The sequence below is a fragment of the Falco peregrinus genome, chromosome 9 (assembly GCF_023634155.1).
Source record: "Falco peregrinus isolate bFalPer1 chromosome 9, bFalPer1.pri, whole genome shotgun sequence".
Lineage (NCBI taxonomy): Eukaryota > Metazoa > Chordata > Aves > Falconiformes > Falconidae > Falco > Falco peregrinus.
The window spans coordinates 20399428-20416909 of NC_073729.1; the positions used below are offsets into that span (position 1 = coordinate 20399428).

At 56.6% G+C, this 17482-nt stretch overlaps 2 protein-coding genes across 4 annotated transcripts in view; one reads left to right on the plus strand and one right to left on the minus strand.

Moving 5' to 3' along the window:
- LOC101922274 (NACHT, LRR and PYD domains-containing protein 3-like) lies at positions 1-11833 on the minus strand. Of its 2 annotated transcripts, XM_055813356.1 has the most exons (9): positions 11731-11833; positions 5947-6134; positions 5010-5287; positions 2584-4285; positions 1915-2037; positions 1295-1465; positions 878-1051; positions 606-776; positions 1-443 (listed from the first exon to the last, which is right to left on the minus strand). In XM_055813356.1, exons 3-9 carry the CDS (start codon positions 5116-5118, stop codon positions 212-214), a joined length of 2682 nt encoding a protein of 893 aa, XP_055669331.1. In that variant the 5' UTR covers positions 5119-5287; positions 5947-6134; positions 11731-11833; the 3' UTR covers positions 1-211. The 2 variants fall into 2 exon arrangements, with proteins under 2 accessions (XP_055669331.1, XP_055669332.1); XM_055813357.1 differs by lacking the exons at positions 5947-6134; positions 11731-11833 and adding an exon at positions 5872-5887.
- CEND1 (cell cycle exit and neuronal differentiation 1) overlaps positions 11227-17482 on the plus strand; it is a 17595-nt gene continuing 11339 nt past the window's right edge. Inside the window, exon 1 of one of the 2 annotated variants that reach the window (XM_027795283.2) lies at positions 11227-11342. The gene's annotated coding sequence lies outside the window, so the exon portion shown is untranslated. The other variant, XM_055813423.1, reaches the window with a different exon arrangement.

Genomic DNA, 17482 nt, shown 5'->3' on the forward strand with positions numbered 1-17482 from the left:
GATTCCTGGGACTAGCTCCGGGACTTTTATTTGGCATTGGCAAACACCCGCACCACTATTCCCACTGCCACGTGTGGGAAAATGGGAGCAAGAAGGACCCATGGCTTTGCGTGACCCCCAGCAGTGGCAGGCAGGGTCTCCTGCCCTGTGCCCCCACCAGGCTCAGACCCAGGGAGGCTTCCCCCCAGCTTCGGCAGCACCGTCAGCTGGGCTAGCAACAGCTCCGGGTGTTGGAGGGACCCCTCCTGAAGGGGGGGAGCACCTTCCTGCCCCCCACACCCCCGGTGCCCGGCAGCACCCCGCGGTGGAAGGGCAGCCGGGCCATGGCCCCCGTCTGCAGCACATCCTGCTTGAGGAGGTCCTGGATCTTCAGGTTGGGCTTCAGCGCCCGCAGCGCAGCCACCTCGTGCAGCACTTCCTCGTGTAACCCGGACGTGCTCAGGCTAATTTAGATAGAGGAAGAAAAAGAGCAGAGTGGTTAAATCACCCTCCGCTCTCCTGGGTGTCGGGGTGCTGGTGTCTCCCTCCCTGACCCACAGCATCCGACCATGGGGTACTGGCATGGAGGTGCCAGGGATGGAAGGGGGATGCACCAGGAACCTTACCCCAGGGCCCGCAGCGGGCAGGTGGGATGCCGGAGCTGCTGGCAGAGCTGCAGGATGCCGTCGGCTCCCAGCTCATTGTCGCTCAGGTCCAGGCAGGTGAGGTGGGGGCTCTCCATCAGCCAAGCAGCCAGGGCTTGGCAGCAGGCACCCGTCAGCTGGCAGCTCCCCAGCCTGCAGGACCAGGGCAAACAGGGATGCAGGGTTTGACCGGTGGGTGGGCAAGCTGCTCCGGGTGGGAGGGAGGGAGCGCCAGCCGGACCCCAGCCCCTTACCGCAGCGTCTGTAGCTGGCAGGTGCGGGGCTGGAGCCCCTCACACAGCAGCTTCACACCGGCATCACGCAGCCCCTCGCTGAAGGACAAATCCAGCTCCACCAGGCATGGGCTGGTGCTCAGCGCAGCGGCAAGGTCCTCGCAGCAGGCACTGGTGAGGTGGGTGTACCACAGCCTGCTGGGGACCCGTGGAAAAGACCCTCAGAACCAGCCCGAGGGCCCCCCCCTGCCACCCCATCACGGTGGTTGTCCCCTGGTGCCGCTGCTTTTGAACCCTGGGAGAGCAGGACAGAGGGATGGCACCACCCCAGAGAGGCTCTTTCAGGGTACCTCCCCAGCACTCCACCCCATGAGTATGGCCAACTGGGAGATGCTCATGGTGTGCAGGGGGATGCCCATGGGTGGCGGGGCCACTCACCGCAGGACGCGCAGGCGGCAGCTGGGCTGCCGCAGCCCCTCGCAGAGCAGGTGCACACCGCCATCGCCCAGCGTGCCGTCACCCAGCTCCAGTCGGACCAGGCTGGGGTGTTGGGCCAGCAGCGCCGCCAGCTCCGCACAGCAACTCTCCGACAGCCCGCACCACTGCAGCCTGCAGGGAGAGCGCAGGGACCCAGGGGCCCATCACCCCTGCCCTGGCTGCCCCAGCACCCTGCCACCTGGCCAATCAGCATGGAGGGACCACACTCACCCTTAGCACAGCCAATGAGCAGGAAGGGACCACACCCTCCTACCTCCCCAACCAATCAGCAGGAAGGGACCACACACTCCCACCTCCCCAGCCAATCAGCAAAGAGGGACCACACCCTCCCACCTCCCCAGCCAATCAGCAGGAAGGGACCACACCCTCCCACCTCCCAGCCAATCAGCACGGCAGGACCACCCCCCCATGGTCCATGAGGCCGGCGGTGATGCCGCGTGGCAGCTGTGGGGTGCCAGCTGTGCCCCCCGTGCCCCGCCAAGCCAGCCAGGGTGCCCAGGCTGTGCTCAGTGCCCTCGCCCAGTGCCGCCCATGGGCTGGGCTCGGTGCCTGCCTCTTACCGGAGCTCCCGCAGGTGGGTGCCCGGGTGCCGCAGCGCTCGGCAGAGCGGGTAGATGGAGGCGGGCAGCTCCTGCTGCCCACCCTGGGCACGAGGGTGTCCTCTGGCTCCTGAGGCACCGGAGCTGCAGGGGGACAGAGTGGGGTGGCACAGGTGGCCCTCATTCGCACCGGGAGCTCCTGGCTTCCACACCCCCTGCTTCCCAAGTAGACCTCACCACCATGGCCTCCTCGAGAGGGACCTTAATGGCTTTGGAGACGCAGAGGCTGGTGAGCATTCCTGCTGGAGTCACCTGCTCCCAAGCAAAGCCCGGGGTGCACTTAACATTCCAGCAGTGGGGATCCCCCCTTTGGAGGTGAGAAGGGGGGCATGACGCCAGCCTGATGCCTGGGCACGGATGGGTCTGCTCTGGCTGGGGGGTTGAGCCGAGAGGCTCCGTCTCCATCAACCCCGCCATGCGCAGCAGCCGGAGGAGCCTGCCCAATCCTTATGCTCCCATGATTCCCCCCAAGAATAAGCCAAATCCTCAGCTGAGGAATGAAAGCTCCAGGAGAAGCATAAGCTGGTGTTTGGGTGGAAGGTGCTGAAATGCCTCTAAAAGCATCTTTTGGGGTGAAGGAGGAGAAACCTTTGCGATGTGGGGCTGCTGGAGCAGAGGGGAAGGACTCACCGTGGCACCGACACAGGCAGCTCATCCCTGGGGTCCTGCTGACCGAAGGAGCATCCCCGCAGGGTGACACAGCCCAGCCCAGCCCACTGCCTGATGCAGAAGGAAAGAGCTGTCTGGTCATACGCCGTCAGCTTGATGTCCTGCAGGTCTATGTCACTGAAACAATCCAATGCACTTTGTGCAAGGCTTTTGTCATTCAACTCGAACAAAAAGTGGAAAGTGTCCAACTCAGAAACCTTCGGTGCTTGGCTGGGGCAGGAGGTGCCTCCATGCCTCCCCTGAAGCCACCTCAGCATGTCTTCCCTGGCTCGTGGCAAAATTCTGCACCCAATGGTTTTGTCTGCATACTCCATTGATTTTTGGCTTACCAGACCAAACAGGAACCGCACCGTCAAGTTCAAATCCTGCCTGGACTTGCTGTAGCTTTCTAATAACATATTTACATCCTTTGCAAGAGCCCTGGAGTCGCCAACCGTCTCCTCATCGTCCTCCAGAACGTAAAACATGGCTGCAAAAAACTCCTGGAGGTGCAGGTGGGTGAAGCTGTAGACGTTCCCGTGGTCTGTGCCTTTCTTTGAGATCTTCTCATTGAGGAAGAGGGGGAGAAGATTCATCTGGTCCAAGCCACGGTCCTGGATTTCCTTCTCCTCAAAGAGGACCTTGTGCTTCCAGATGCCATCAGCAGCCAAGGAGCAAAGGTTGTGCAGGAACCGCTGGAAGTCCTGCAGGTTGTCGCTGCCTCCACACGTCGTTAACCGGGAGAGGTAAACCAGGCTCATCCACGTGGTGGCTGTAGAGCACTCAACCAGGTTTTTCTTCTTGCAAAGCTCTTGTTTCAGGATGGTGCAGATGGTCCAGCTCATGAGGGGGATGGCGCACAAACCGTAGAGGATCCTGTTGCCCCTGGCAAACCTGAAGGCCATCTCAGCTTTATCATCATTCTCAAAATACCTGTGGAAATATTCCTCCCTCATGGCTGCCGAAAATCCCAGTATTTCTGCGTAATACTCGCCCTCCAGGCACTGCCCCAGGCTTTGAAGAGCTGTTGGCCTCGTGGTGATAAGCAAGGAAGACCTGGGGAGAAGAGTCTTCTTGAACAGGCTCATCAGGGTGGTTTCCAGCGGCTTCACTTCCCTGGGGTCAGAGCTCAGCTCACCTTCGCACTGAGCCAAGGAAAATCCCAGGGCCTCGAAGCCATCAAAAATGAACAGGATCTTCTCCTGCTCATCCAGGATCTTCCCAGCTGGCATGTGCCCCTGAGGGCAGCACTTTGAAACCAGGTCTGACATGCTCGCTTCCTTGGTTGAGGCAATGTCTTTACAGTCTACGCAGAAGATGTAGTCAAACTGCGTGTAGGTGGTCCCTTCCACCCACTCCACCATCACCTTCCTGACCGTCATCGTCTTCCCCATCCCTGGGGCCCCCACCAGCACCACGACCTGTGGTGTTTGCCCGTCTTTGTCGGGTTCAAACAGCGTCTGCGTGGTGATGGTGACGGTGGCCACTCTGTTGCTGGTGTTGGCACACTTAGGGCTGGTGCCCACAGCTTCATGCTCACCTCCACGCTTGCTCCGAGGCTTCCTGGCGATGGTCAGGGCGGTGTAGCGGCTGCTGAGGGACAGGTGCTCCCCAAGACACGAGTTCACTTCTTTGTAGCGGAGGAACTCCCGGACCACGTGCTCTTTGTATTTCTGCTTGTACTCTGTGCCGGTGAGAAGCAGAGTCAGTTCCCAGCACACATCGTTTCAGTGACCTAGAGTCAGTCTCCTCGGGGGTTCCCAAGGGGCTCCTACCCAGCACAACTGTGCTCCTGACACGCCAGTGGGACACTTGTTTCCATGCATGGAGCTTTCCTAAGTCTGGCAGAGGCCGTAAGGATGGTGCCTGTGAGAACTGAGGGCCTCTGGTTGGTTCTGGGAGTGCCCTTCTTCTCCCCTGGGTCCCCCGCGGTCACCCTGATCCTTCAACCCCTGTTTTAACCCCCCTGCAATCCTTACTCCCCTGGGAGCAAATGCAATTGCCTGGGGCCACCTGCAGCCTCCATCCCCCTCTGCTTGTGCCGCTGGGGCTGAAGGCACCATCCCTGGGCTCCCAGGGACACCTTTGGCTCCAAAGCTTTACCAAACATGAGCTCTGCAGAGATGTCCTTAATCTCCATCCCAGGAAGAAAGGATCTGCCCAGCCACCTGCCAGGCAGTGCCAAGAGCTGAAGGCTCTTCTCCAGGCAGGGGGGAGTCCAGCAGTCCGTGAGGATGGCAAGAGAGGTCACTGCAGCCCCCAGACTAACAGGATCGCGGTGGGACAGCTTCATGTTTCCACGCTTCCCCGGGGAAGCCAAAACCTGCTTTTACCAACTTCTCCCTGTCTTCAGGATAACTGAAGGGAAAAAGAGAGAAAGGAAAGCAGAAGGTACGCTGGCTCCCTACCTTTCACCTTCTCATCCAGGAGTTTCTCAGCCAGGCTGCTCTGGTTCACCTCCTCAAACACCCTGATCGCTGTGTCCATCGTGGCGTCTTCACTGTGGCTTTCCCTCATGCAGCTGCCAGGCACGGCCAGCGAACCCTCGGAGATATTCCATCCTTCTTCCACCTGAACCTCCGACAACTTTGTCTGAAACTCCTGAACGTCTTTAGGTGCGAGACTTTGCAGTGCTCAGAAAAGGAGGGCTGCTGCATGCTCTTCCTCTGCCATTATGGGATGTCACCTGAAAATACCAGCGGTTAGAAATCACGGCTGCACCACGGTGGAGGTTTCAGAGCTGGGCACCGAACTCATCCCATGCATTCCATTTCTTCCTGCGCTGGAAGGGCTGGGGACAGTCACCCCAGCACAGCAAGGTCACAGGGGCTGTGGGTGCTGCAGCATTTGGCACATTGGGGATGCCAAAACCACCCAAAAAAGCATCCTGGGGGTTAGTAAGCGGAGCAGGACCTGCAGCCCCTTGGGGCAGGGTCTCCCCAGTGCCAGGGACAGCCTGGTCCCCACGGCCTGAGTGGCAGGATGGCAGGGTGCTGCCTGTGATCCCCGTCCTGCGCACGGGCAGGGTTTCACATTTTGCTGGCAGCCCAGCATCCGGCACACCCTTCCTCCTTCCCGCCACCCGGCACCTCGCCAGCCGTCCTCCGCAAAATCCCCTGGGATGGGCGGCTTCACACCCGAAGAACCCCCAGCAATAAGCCCACAAGGAAAACTGCTGTTCTGGGGGGGGAAAAGGTGGCTTTAGGGAAGTGCACTGTGGGTGCTGCAGCCCCTCTGCTGCCTCTCGCCTCCCCGGTGCTGGCAGCTCACCCTCCTCCCCACAGCAGGTCGGGGTTTGCCTGGAAAGCCACCGAGCCCCTGAATTTCTAATGCTGCCAGAGTCACCGTGCTTTGCTGGGAGTCCCAAGCCTTTTGGTGGGCTTCGTACGGAAAGTCACTGAGCTTCTCCTCCTCCCTCTTCGGGACTCCTTATTTCTGGTATCACTCTTCTCCCCATTTCCATGTCCCCTGTCTTTAGGAGACCAGTACCATCCTGCAGTTATCCGGGACCAGATCCGCCTGGAATTAGTTTCCTGTAAATTCAGAAAACCAGAGGGAAGCTGCAGTTCCTTGCAGGAACTGCCTCCTGCTGCAGCTTTCACCATGGAGCAAGGGGGACCTCTAAGGGGACCCCATCACAGGCGATGTGAAGCTAAATTTAGATGCTTGCAAAAGCACAGTAGGATAGAGAAATTAAAAATAGCTGCAGGAAACAGAGAATTAAACTGGGAGCTGTCAGAGGAAGAGGATTATCGGGGTGATGTGTATGAAAGGGAGAGGAAAAAGGAGCTGGGAACAACAGTTGCTGTCCCCATGTGACAGCTATCCTGGGGCCCATGAGGCCGTAGGAATAAAGCACCATTGTGGGTTGGAGAGCGGCACTTCTAGAAATGTCTTCAAGCTTTGGATCCAATGGAAATGAAATAGCTCGATGCCCAGAACTTGTGCTATGCCAGCCTTTAGTCTGACGTGTGCTAAGGGGCCAGCATGTGCCCTTCTTGCAGCATTAAGTCAGGCTGCCCAGCAGCTGGGTAAGAAACCAGCAGCACCAAGGTGGCTCTAGAAACTGGGAGAAGATGGAGAAGATTTTTCTGAACCAGTGCAGAACTGCGAAGGTGCCAGTGGGATGCGATACCCTACCCCATCAGCCCTTTGCTGGTGAGGCACAGGTGGCTCTGAGTGGCTGGAACTCGGTGTCCAAGCACGGGAAAAGCCTCCCTGGGCTCTGCTGGTAGAGGCCAAACAGAGCAGTGGGAATGGTGGCCTGGATGCAGGAGAAAGGGGGAAAATTTGACATGGGCCAAGAAGGACCTGTGGCTTTCAGCAGGACAGAGGAATAGGAGATGCTTGGGTTGGGCTAGTACCTCAGAAAAAAAAAATGGATCAAAGATATTAAGGGCTCTGGAGAGCATTAAAGGATTTAGGAGAAGATATGACAAAATGGGATGGGAAGGAAAGATGGGATTTGCTGCAAGGAGTGATACTGCAGCTGAGAGGAGCAGCAGCAGGACACCGTGATGTTCCTACACCTCTGCCGCCTCCCAGCTGGCCAAAGTCATCCCTACGGAGGCGGCTTGGGCCCGGGGCTGCCCATACGGATGGGTGCCTGTGTGCCAACTGCAGCGGGACCCTGGGGGCCGCCCTGAGGTTCTGCCCAGGAGATATGAAGGTACCAGTGGGCTTTTGGTGCAGCAGCAAAGAGCCTGTTACTTTAGAACACAGCTGGAGCGTGGACCCTTATCAGACGTTTATGGTGGGATTTCTGTGTCAGCAACACAGAAACCAGAGAAAGGCCGTTACAGAGGGTGAGAGGACAGACACAGGCTTTGCTGGAGGGTGGCAGAAAACCCTGCTCTGTGGGAAGTCCCATCGCCCAGCTGCATCAGTGGGACCTTCTGGTCCCCCATACAAATACTTGTATCTTAAAGAAGCTGAGACTGCTCAGAGTGAAATCATTAAGGACTACTTTCAATAAAATGTTTCTTGAGAAATTATAAACCCATGTAATTGAAGGAAGAGATGAGCATTGAGCTGGAGCCCATGTAGGACATCTCCTGGCAGCGCTGCTTGGGCAGAGGGCCAGCACCCAGGGAAATGAAGCCCACCACTCCTGGCAGTGGGTGGGGAGGCTCCAGGTGAGGTGGATCAGGGCTCTGAGGCTATTAATAGCCCCTCAGGGGCAAGTGGGCTTGTATTTTCACTGCAAGAGCTTTCTGTGTAGGATGCTAAGCCTGGCAGTGCTTCAGTTGCTGCAACAACAAGCAAGCCCCCCTGCTCTGTGAGAAATGTCCTTCACCCTGCTTCCCTGGAAGTGCAGAGGTAAGAAGTGGCTGCTGCCCAGATGTCCACAGGTTTTTGCATCTGTGTAGCCTGTTCCTTCCTCTCTAGCCATGGATGGGTTGTGGCTGGGGCTTTTGGAAAGGAGAAAGGATCCCCTGGGGATGCCCAGGGGTGAAATGTGTGTGTGTGTGTGTCCTGTGACTTGCTCTTCACGCTCCAGTTTATGAACAGGGAACCTGTGTTTTGGCTGGTGGGGGGATGTAAACCCACCCTGTGGAGGAGACAGGGGCTGGGGAACTGGGGTTGAGGCAGGTGGGGGTTTGCAGCTGAGGCTGCAGAGTACCTGCAGCTCTGTGGGGCTGGCCTTCCCACCAGGCACGATGGAAAATGCTTCAGGGGGGCATGTGGTTAGCAAAGCTGCCTTTGAGGGATGCTGGGAAAGGATGTTTTAAGGCACACTGAGAGTTTTAGGAGGGGGCGAAACAGACTTTACTGACAACAACTTGGCAGCCAAGCTTTTGCCCACAGTGCCACCGCTGTGGCAGGGCTTGTGGGGTCTGCGCTGTGTGGCTCCTGCTGCCGGGGAATGGAAGCAGCTTTGCTGGGGCAGGGCAGAGCTAGCAGGGACTTGGTTCAACCCAGATAATGTCCCTTCAGGGTTTCACAGGCTCCAAAGTGAGCCTGTTTCAGTGGCACCACGGGCTGAGCTGTGTCCATCTAGCTCAGGGTCCCTGCTCACAGCCTGTGTCATCCTGTCCCTCTTGCTTGCAGGACACAAAGTCTGGAAACAACCTTTTCTCTCTGACGGTGCAGGGCACACCATGTTTCTTCCCAGGGATGCTGCTGCCACCAAGCCCCCACCAGAGCAGGGCTTGCAGGGGGGCTCCCCAGGAGCCAGGGCTGTTCTCCCCTCCGCTAACTCATCCTGGGCTACGCTGTGAGCTGAGAGCAAGAAGGAAAAACCTGCGGCATGGTTTCTAAAGATTTCCCTCTCCATCTGACCTTGAAAAAGCTGTTTTCACCTTGCCATGTCTTAATCTGAATTGCTGCTTGCTGTGCCTGTGCCGGCACTCTCCCATGCTGCGTTAGGGGGGATGTGACCCACTTGCTGCAGGAGACCCTTCCCGTGCGTGGTGCCAGGGGATTTCTGAGTGCTGCCTAGCTCTGCTGCTGCTTTCCTGGCTTCTCCCCCCCTCTACAACAAGGGAGTGAGGTTACTTGTTTTACAGCTCCTTTCCTCTGCTTCCTTTTTTCTACATTGGTAAAAATATTTTTTTCCATTTGAATTCAGAGGCATATAATATCATAAATTCAAAAAGTCTAGGGCATATGAAGGTATCATATGGGTCTGTTTATCTCCTAAGGCAGAGACAGCATGTGTGAACATAAGGAAATCACGGCCACGACGCCCTGGCCTCAGCTCATCCAGGCTCTGGGGACTGGAGCTGGCAATTTCTGCTTGCTGGAGGCTCCCTCCCCCCTCCCATGCTGCGGGAGGCACAGAGGCCGCGGCTATTTCTGCCTGATGTAGAAGTAGCAAAAAGGTTTTTGAGTCCGGTGCTCAGCTCCTGGGAGCAGAGGCTTGGGTGTCTCTCCTGCATTAAATCACAGGTTTTAATGAGCTTTGCAGAAACTCAGCCTGTCCCTGCTGCTGCCAGTAGATCAAGAGATTTGGGAGGCATTAGAGAGGCGAAGCAGCTGTTTGCAGCTGCTGGATGGTCTTGGCTGTGCCTGGCACAAGTCCCTAAAACAGCTGGGAGGGGCGGCAGGGGGGCTGGCACTGCTGGGTGTGGGACCAGACAGGCAGCAGAGGGGACAGCAGCATCGGCCACAGCTGATGCTGTCTGTGCCAGCCTGCCTCAGCCAAGCAGGATCCTGAAGCCAAGGACTACATCCAGATAACCTTGCTCATCCCTGCTCTGAGGGAATGCTGGTAGCTGCATCTGAAACCAGCCCCTCCAAGCACAGCCTTTTCTGGGAGGTCTGGGTTTCTCACATCCAGCCCCTGTGTTTTCTGCACTTTCCTTCAAAAACAGTTTTTCTTTACGGTGGGATTTAATCAGCCTGAGTATTTGTAAGCAGAGATGCACACTGCCTTGGCTCTTGTGGGCAGTCTGGCAGAACCAGAGAGGGTCAGTAAAGAAAATACCGATTTTCTTTGGAGTTTCTGCCCTTCCGCACTGAGTATGTTTGTGGCTGAGCTGTTGCTTGGCTGCTGTTTATGGGAGAGAGGAAAACACAGCAGCTGCAGAATTAAAGTGGGTTGTTCTGCAAGTGGCTGAGCTGACAAAGTTGTTTCTTCCTGGGATTCTGGGTATAATGTCCTTAAGATGTCCACACTTTCTACCAAGTAGCATGAAGCTGGTCAGTGGGTCCCAAATAACTGTATGGAGGAAGATGGGCACACATCACATAACCTGATTTACTTAGGAAATAAGGGCTAAAAGAGTTCTAGCCAGTCTCAGGATCTGGTTGCAGTCTGGGGTATGAGCAGGGTTTGACCCCAGTGATGTGAATTTGGGACCCATGGCCGGCTGGCAGAGGGGAAGTGGTGGCAGGGGGGGTGCTGGCTTTTGACCAACACATTGCGAAGTGCCGGTGCGGCTGAGGAGGAGGAGGAGGCTGTGTCTGGCACAGCCTGGCTGGGTGTCTGACAGGGCTCCGCAGCGGGACCGGGCTGTGTGCCCAGCTCCAACCTGGCCTTGGGCTGCCTGCCGTCCTTCACAGACCTGGCACCAGATCTGTAAGGGGAGCCGGACCCCAGCCTGCTGGGGCAAGGGAGGGTTTGGGGAGAAGGGAAGCAGAACTGGCACAAAACTACCCCAAGGCACAGTGTTCTAGCTTCCTCCATCCATCATGCAGAGCTTTTCCTTGGCAAGGCACACTGCCACTCCTTAACTCACTGCTGGGAGACTGTCACACTTGGAAACCCCTTATCCTGGCGAGGGGAGCCCCGTACACCTTTTTTCCTCTTGTCTACACACAAGCATCCCAATTTATTGGGCTCTCCCCCCATTTTCCCCGGTGTGTTCCCCCACTCCTTTGTGGCTATATTCACTGCAATTGCTGCAAACCCAGGTGGGCTTTGGAGGGGTGAGCGAAGCAGGAGGGGGGTCAGTGTTGCAGGCACAGTCCTGAACTGCTGAGCCAGCAAGCCAAATAGCAGGGGCTGTGAGATGCAGCTGGCCTGCCTTAACCGCCCGCCAGCCCCCCTCAGCATCCTGCTCCCCCTTTCCCACCTCCACCCCCCCACCCCCCCCCAAAGTCCCAGCCCTTCCCTCCGGATTGGAGCGCTGCCTCCCCCCTCCTTCCCTGCTCTCCATCTTCATGCAGTCTGCAGAGGTGCATTGTGGGAAACTCCCAAGTTTCCCCCCACCCTCCTTGCTCTGCCTCCCTCCCTCCTCTCTGCGCAAGAGCCAGCTCCCAAGGTGTGACCGGTGCAGGCGGCCGGAGGACAGGAGGTAAGGGCTGCTGCCTCCGCCGCGCACGCTGGCACCCGGTGGGTGAGGGGACAGAGCTGCCAGGGGTCCCTAGCTGTCACGGCCAGCTCAGCGTCCCTGCTTGGGGTGACATAGCAAAACAGAGGCGCAGATCCACCTGGCCAAGGTGAGTGCCTGCCTCCTTGCAGCTGCTCGGGGGGAGGCCGGGGATGCCAAGCCGGCTGGCTTGGGAGAGCATTCCCACACAGCCTCCCCGTAAACACCCGACAGTGCTGCTTTCCCACCTGAAATAACGAGCGGAGCAGGGATGGCTGGCCCCAAGCAGCTCCCTTCCCACCCCAGCTCCCCGCTCCTGCTCCCTGAAGGTCAGGCAGCCAGGGAAGGCGTTTCCGCCGCTGCCTCCGCGTACCTGCTGTCTGCTCTGCTGCCTCGGCGGGATGGGATGTGCTGTGCTTGCCCGGTCGGTCCGAGCTGGGCTGGCCACCGCTGGCTGCCAAGGGGTTCAGCCAGGGGACCGGGCTGGCCACCGCTGGCTGCCAAGGGGTTCAGCCAGGGGGATGGCAGCTGGCTTGGGATGGAGACGGGGGTTTGGTGCTGCAGGAGGGCTCTGAGCGTGGAAAAGCGGAGTCGGCCATGTGCCGGAAACAGGGCTGCTGGGAGGGAGGAGGGGAGGCAAGGCAGCATCCCCGGCTGAAACCTCCCAGCCTCGGCAGCAAAGCCTGTACACGTCCCTGAAAGGTTTCCATCAGGCTTCCAGCTGCTTTTCCTCTCCCATCTCCATGGGCGGTGGTATTTGTTTGCCTCTCGCTCTGCCTGGATGGGTTTAACGTCTCCGCTTTGTTGCTGTCAGTCTGGAGGCAAAGCGTGGCTGGGCACAGCCAGCAGCCCTGGCCATTAGCCTTCCCCTTTCCCAAGGAAGGAGCTGGGGGTTGCTCTGTTGGGCAGAGGTGCTTGGAGATCAAAAGGGGTATCTTTTGCTATGGCCCCCTGGCTGGTGTTGGAAAGGAGCTCACAAAGGGAAATCTGCCCAAAAAAGCCTGAAATGGAGGGAGGACAGAGGTAATAGCACCTGTTAAGCTGTGGGGAGGTGGCACCAAACGGGTAGGAGGGAGGAGGACACTAGACCAGGGCTCCTGTATCCAGGTGTGTGTGCTTCCAGGCACGAAATGGATGGGGGATGTCCTGGGCTTTTCAGTCTGATGTCCCTGCCTCTGCACAGCTATGTTTGGCCATGCCTGTGTGTTTGCAGAGACCTGTTGATTTGGTCCCTGCTCCTGTTTAGGGTCACTTCTGGGGGGGGGGGGGGGTGGGGAGCAGAGAAAAAGGACTTTTATTGTTGAATTGAGGTAAGCCCACTGAAACTTTGGCATTGGGGCAATGGGAGGAAGCCCTCCCTGTCGCAGCCCTGTTTTTCTGGGTGGGGCTTGGGCAGGATGCTGTCGGGAGAGGGAGGATGGACTTATGCTGGATTGAGCTCCCTGCTCCATCTCGGGACTGACCTCCAAAAGTCTGACCTTCACAGGTTTGACCTTCAGCATTTTCCATCTTTCTGTTTTCAGCCACAGTGTCCAACACCAGTCTCTAACCCTGTGATATTGTGGTAGGATGGGGGAAGAAAATCCAGAATCCCCTTAAATGCAGATATTCATCCCTCTGCATCCATTCCCTCCGCTGGGAGGCTGCCAGGACCGGGGGCTACTGAGCGCCCTGCCACACTCTCCCCATCCTTGATCATGTGCGAGGGCAGGGGGATGGGGCAGAGGGGAGGGATGGAGCTCTCTGAGCAAGCATTTCTGTGCTGGAGGAGCTTTGGCCATCCTTCCCTAGATCCTTCCCAGTTTTCTGCAGGGAGGGAGAGTGCTCTGGTTTTGTCGCACCAGGAAAACGATGGGCTTTACCTCAGAGCATGCCAGGAGCCTCCACAGAAGGTCACTGCCTCGGGCTGAATGGGCCCTTTGCCTGCCTGCAGTGGCTTCTTACATTTCAGCTGCAAAGCAACAGTTTTCAGGCTGATGCCTGCAGATCTGTGGGCTGGCAGATTCAGGACTTGTCTCTGCACATGCAGAATTGCCTCCTTGGTGGCCGCATCATGAACGGGGGGGTGATGCCGTGAGAGCCTGGTGCAGTCCTGCATTGGTCAAATGGGATGGGTTTAGGATACCCAGAAACTGAAGAGAGTTGTTAAATTTGCTGCTGCTTACTGCACTGGTTGGGGCTGTTTTACTGTATCAGAGATACCCTGATCTTCTTTGCTTGTGGATACTAAATTTGAGAGATACAGGACCCACTGACTGTCAGGAAGAGGCCGCAGCAGCTCTGTTGCAGAAGGCTGGTTTCCTTTCTGTCTGGCTACCGGCTCCTGGCTGCCTGGGGTGCAGCACCCCAAATGGGGAGCATCTGTCCTCTTGCCGAAGGCAGTTTCCCAAGTGCTGGCAGGCTCAGTACAAAGAGCAGGGCTCTGTGGTGGAAAGGGAGTTGTTCACCCTTCTCCAAGAGGCAGAAAGGAAGCATGAAACATTTGCTGACCCTGCCACAACGTTATTCCTAAGATGACATCGTGGTGCTGAGCAGAATTGAGTTGTGCTGCATGGCCCCAGCCAGGGTGTTAGGGTGGATGTTGTGGGGAATTGCTGATTTATTTATTCCCTGGGGAGACCTGAGCGTTTTGGGAGTGGCAGTAACCTCCCTCCTGGAGCAAGCAGCTCTCTGGCAGGATGGCTGAGCAGAGCCGAAGGCGGTGCAGACCTCCAGGTGGTGGAGAGGGTGTCACTGGTGCCGAGCTATGAAGTTCTGGTTGGAAGTGTGATAATTACCTTTGCAATAGCAGGGCTGCAACAGGAGGCTGCTGGGCCAGCTTCTGCTGGGGCTGTGGGGCCCTGGTGGCCTCCCTTCTGATCTTACAGGAGGTGCCAGCCCATCCTCAGGAAGGGATTTGCCACCTATCGGTGCAGTAGCTTATCCCCAGTGCCACAGAGTTGCTGGCATTGAATTGTTGGCTCTGGGAGAGCTAGAAAAGCACTATAAAGAAGCAAAATGAGAGTGTTTGTGAAATATTGAGTGTGGCAAAAGCCAAGATGTGGGGAGGTTCCCAGGGTAGGATGCAGGGGTGGCACAGCAGCCTGGGATGCGGGATACACCCAGAGGTTCTGTGGTTCATGCTGCTGGCTGCGCATCTTCCACTGCATCGCCTGAATCGCTCCCCGTTGAAACTACCTCAGTGCTTTGACCCAGTGTCCTGTCAAACAGCTGCCACAGGGGAAAAAAAACCAGTCATCCAGAGAAGATCCTTTCCCTTGTTCCCCTAAATTTCTGTCTTCGGGTAAGTGATGCTCCATCCTGTCAGGGAGAGGCTTAAGATCTAACATCTCATGGGTTTTTTTGAAGGGTAAAAGCTACCATCTTGTTCCACCACAAAAAAATGGAGCTATAAAGTGGGAAAACACTGTTTGATTTTGTGTCTGAGGGGGGGCTCAAAGCCAGGAGTAAAGTTGGGACAGCACAGCAAAGTGAGGGGCTCTGAAATTGTTCTAGTTATGATAGTCCCCCTTCGGGGGCCTGTGCAGCATGTTACGACCCTGAGAAGCCAGGTTTTGAAGCAGAAGGACATTGTCAACCTAATCTCCCTGAAGTATTTTCAGATTATCTCTAGTTCTAGAAATGGTTTTGCTGTGAACTGCAGCTGAGAGTGCAGCTGGTCCCGCTGCATCACCAGCGCTGGTGGCACTTGAGCAGGTGACCGGTCAGGTGGCTGAGCCTTGCCAGGTGTGAATTCTCCTATGAACAGTGGGTCAGGACCATGCCGGCTGTAACTTGGTGCCCACACATAGGGGCATCAGTCAGAGCACGTGATTGTGTCTCACACTCTCCAGTGGTGCCAGTCTTGTATTTCCCAAGGCTGTTCTGGTAATGCTTTCCTGATTTCTGCCGTGTGTTGGGGCAGCCCTGAGCTGAGGCGTGAGAAGGGGCTTTGTGCCGGTTGTGTGTCTGTGCCAGCGTGGTGCTGGGGTGGTGAGTTGCCCCTTTGGGACCGTCCATGGCAAGCACTGGTGGAGGAGGGAAGGAGTGGGCTTGGTTGGGGTTTTTTGGCAGCAGCCTGTATAGTGTTAACGGAGTTGTGGGCAGGAAGCTGAAGTGAACTCCAAGTGCTTTTCAAGCTGTGTGGCTGCAGAAAAATGGCTGGTTCTGGGTCTGTGAGGTGCCCTGGAAGGAGCTTTTGTGGGTGGTGCAGCAGGAAATGTGCAAAGGGAGCTCACCGTGGGGCTGCTGAAGGGCAGGGTGAGGCTGCAGCAAGTTGTCCTTCCCTTGATGCTGCAGGTTTAAGGGCAGAGTCAGTCAGTTTTACCATTTCTCATGGTTCTTATTGCTTTATTTTCACATAGGGCAAGAGAAGATAACAGAACAGAGATGTCAATGTGTTTTTCTATGTACATGGCTGTGTACAGGCAGAGTGCCTGAACAGTGTAAGTTAGAGCTGTGTTTTGGGCTTAAAAACCCAAAAGGACAAAAGCAAAACCTCTAGCAGGGATATGGGATGTGTGTCCCTGCATTGTCACCTCCACCTCACAAAATAAAATGTCTGTGGTGCCCATCCCAGTGAGAACTTTGGGGTCAGGACAAGCACGGCTCACAGGCATGACGCTTAGCTCGGACCTTATCTGCAGAGGTCATGGTGTAGAAAAGGACTGTTTAGCCTTTTTCTGAGCTTGTGCTGGTGGGGAATGAATTGAGACTGGCTGTGGGGCTCCAAAATGCTGTGTCACCTGCATGGGGAGTGTGGTTGGGCTGTGGCAGGGCAGCCTTTGGAGAAGACACTGGCACCTGTGTTGGAAGCTGGCATTTTGCCTCCTCTCTGTGCAGCTGGTGGCCCACTGGTGTACCCAGGCTCTGCACCCCCCAGCCATTCCCTTTGCAGATGTGAAGCAAAGCCAGTTTTGCTGGGCAGCAGGACCCTGTCCTGTTCCCACACCTCACCATGGTGCCAGGTATAGCCTGACCTTTGAATGCTGATGCATCACCCAGGCTGGGAGAGACATTTGCTGTGTCTCGGTGGCACAGGGAGCAAGGAGTAGGGTCTTGCAAGGCTGGCCATGCTCTGGGGCTGTGTGAGTGATGGTTGCAGTTCTGGTCATTGCCAGGACCAGCAGGACAGGTGAGGAGAACGCTGGGTCTGGGTGCAGCCGCAGGACTGACGCAGCCGTGGAGGCTTTGCTGGCAAATCTCCCGCTGTGGCAGCGATCTGAAGCTGCTGCTGCTGCCTGTGAAAATACTTTCAGCATCTGACGCTCTCCACATCAAGACTCAAAGGGTTGGTTTGAGAGGGAAATGTTTAATCCAGGGCTGGGGGGAGGGATGTGGGGGGTAGCAAACAACAGATTGGGAAAAGGATTCATAAATATCTCATCAGAGTGAAGTGGGTCAACAGCGTTTACTGTAACTTGGTGCTGCTGTCTCCAAGGCTTGGCTTGGGGGAGGGATGGCACACGCAGCCATCTCCCTGCGCCGCCTGGTCCTGGTGCACTCTGGCTGTTTAAAAGTGTCTATGATGAGCGACTCACGCTATTGCTGTGCTTGCATGGTGTTTTGTCACATTTGCTGTGCATTGCGTCAGGAGTGGGGAGCCAAAATAGACCGTAAGGGAGCTAAAATCCTCCTTGGGGAGCTGCCCACGGCAGCTGAACGAACACAAGCTCCTTATGTAAAGCTTTTTTAATATTTATGGTAATACTGAGAGGCACTGCATTACCTCATCTGTCTTCACAGCACTTCTTGAAGATGGGGGGGAAGGCTTAGTCACACTACTCTGCTGCCACTTACCCTAGGTCCTTGCCTGGCATCTCATTGCCTTTAGTGTGTTTATTCCCCTGGCATCTCAGAACGGGGGAGAAGTGCCATTTGTCCCCGTTGGAAACAGGGAGCTGAAGCACTGGGGAAAAATGCGCTGCCCAGCTGCAGGAGGAGGCTGGAATGGGGCAGGGCACTGAACACAAATCCTTCCAGCCCTGACCCATCACTCCCCATGCAGCAGAGGAAATGGGCACAGACCCCTGAGGACACTTTTTCCAAGGACAGTGTCTGGTCCTCCAAGCTGCATTACCTGGGGGTTAGACAAGAAGGTCAAGGGCTCAAGCTTTGACCCCCTTGGAGCCATCAGTACTTTGGGG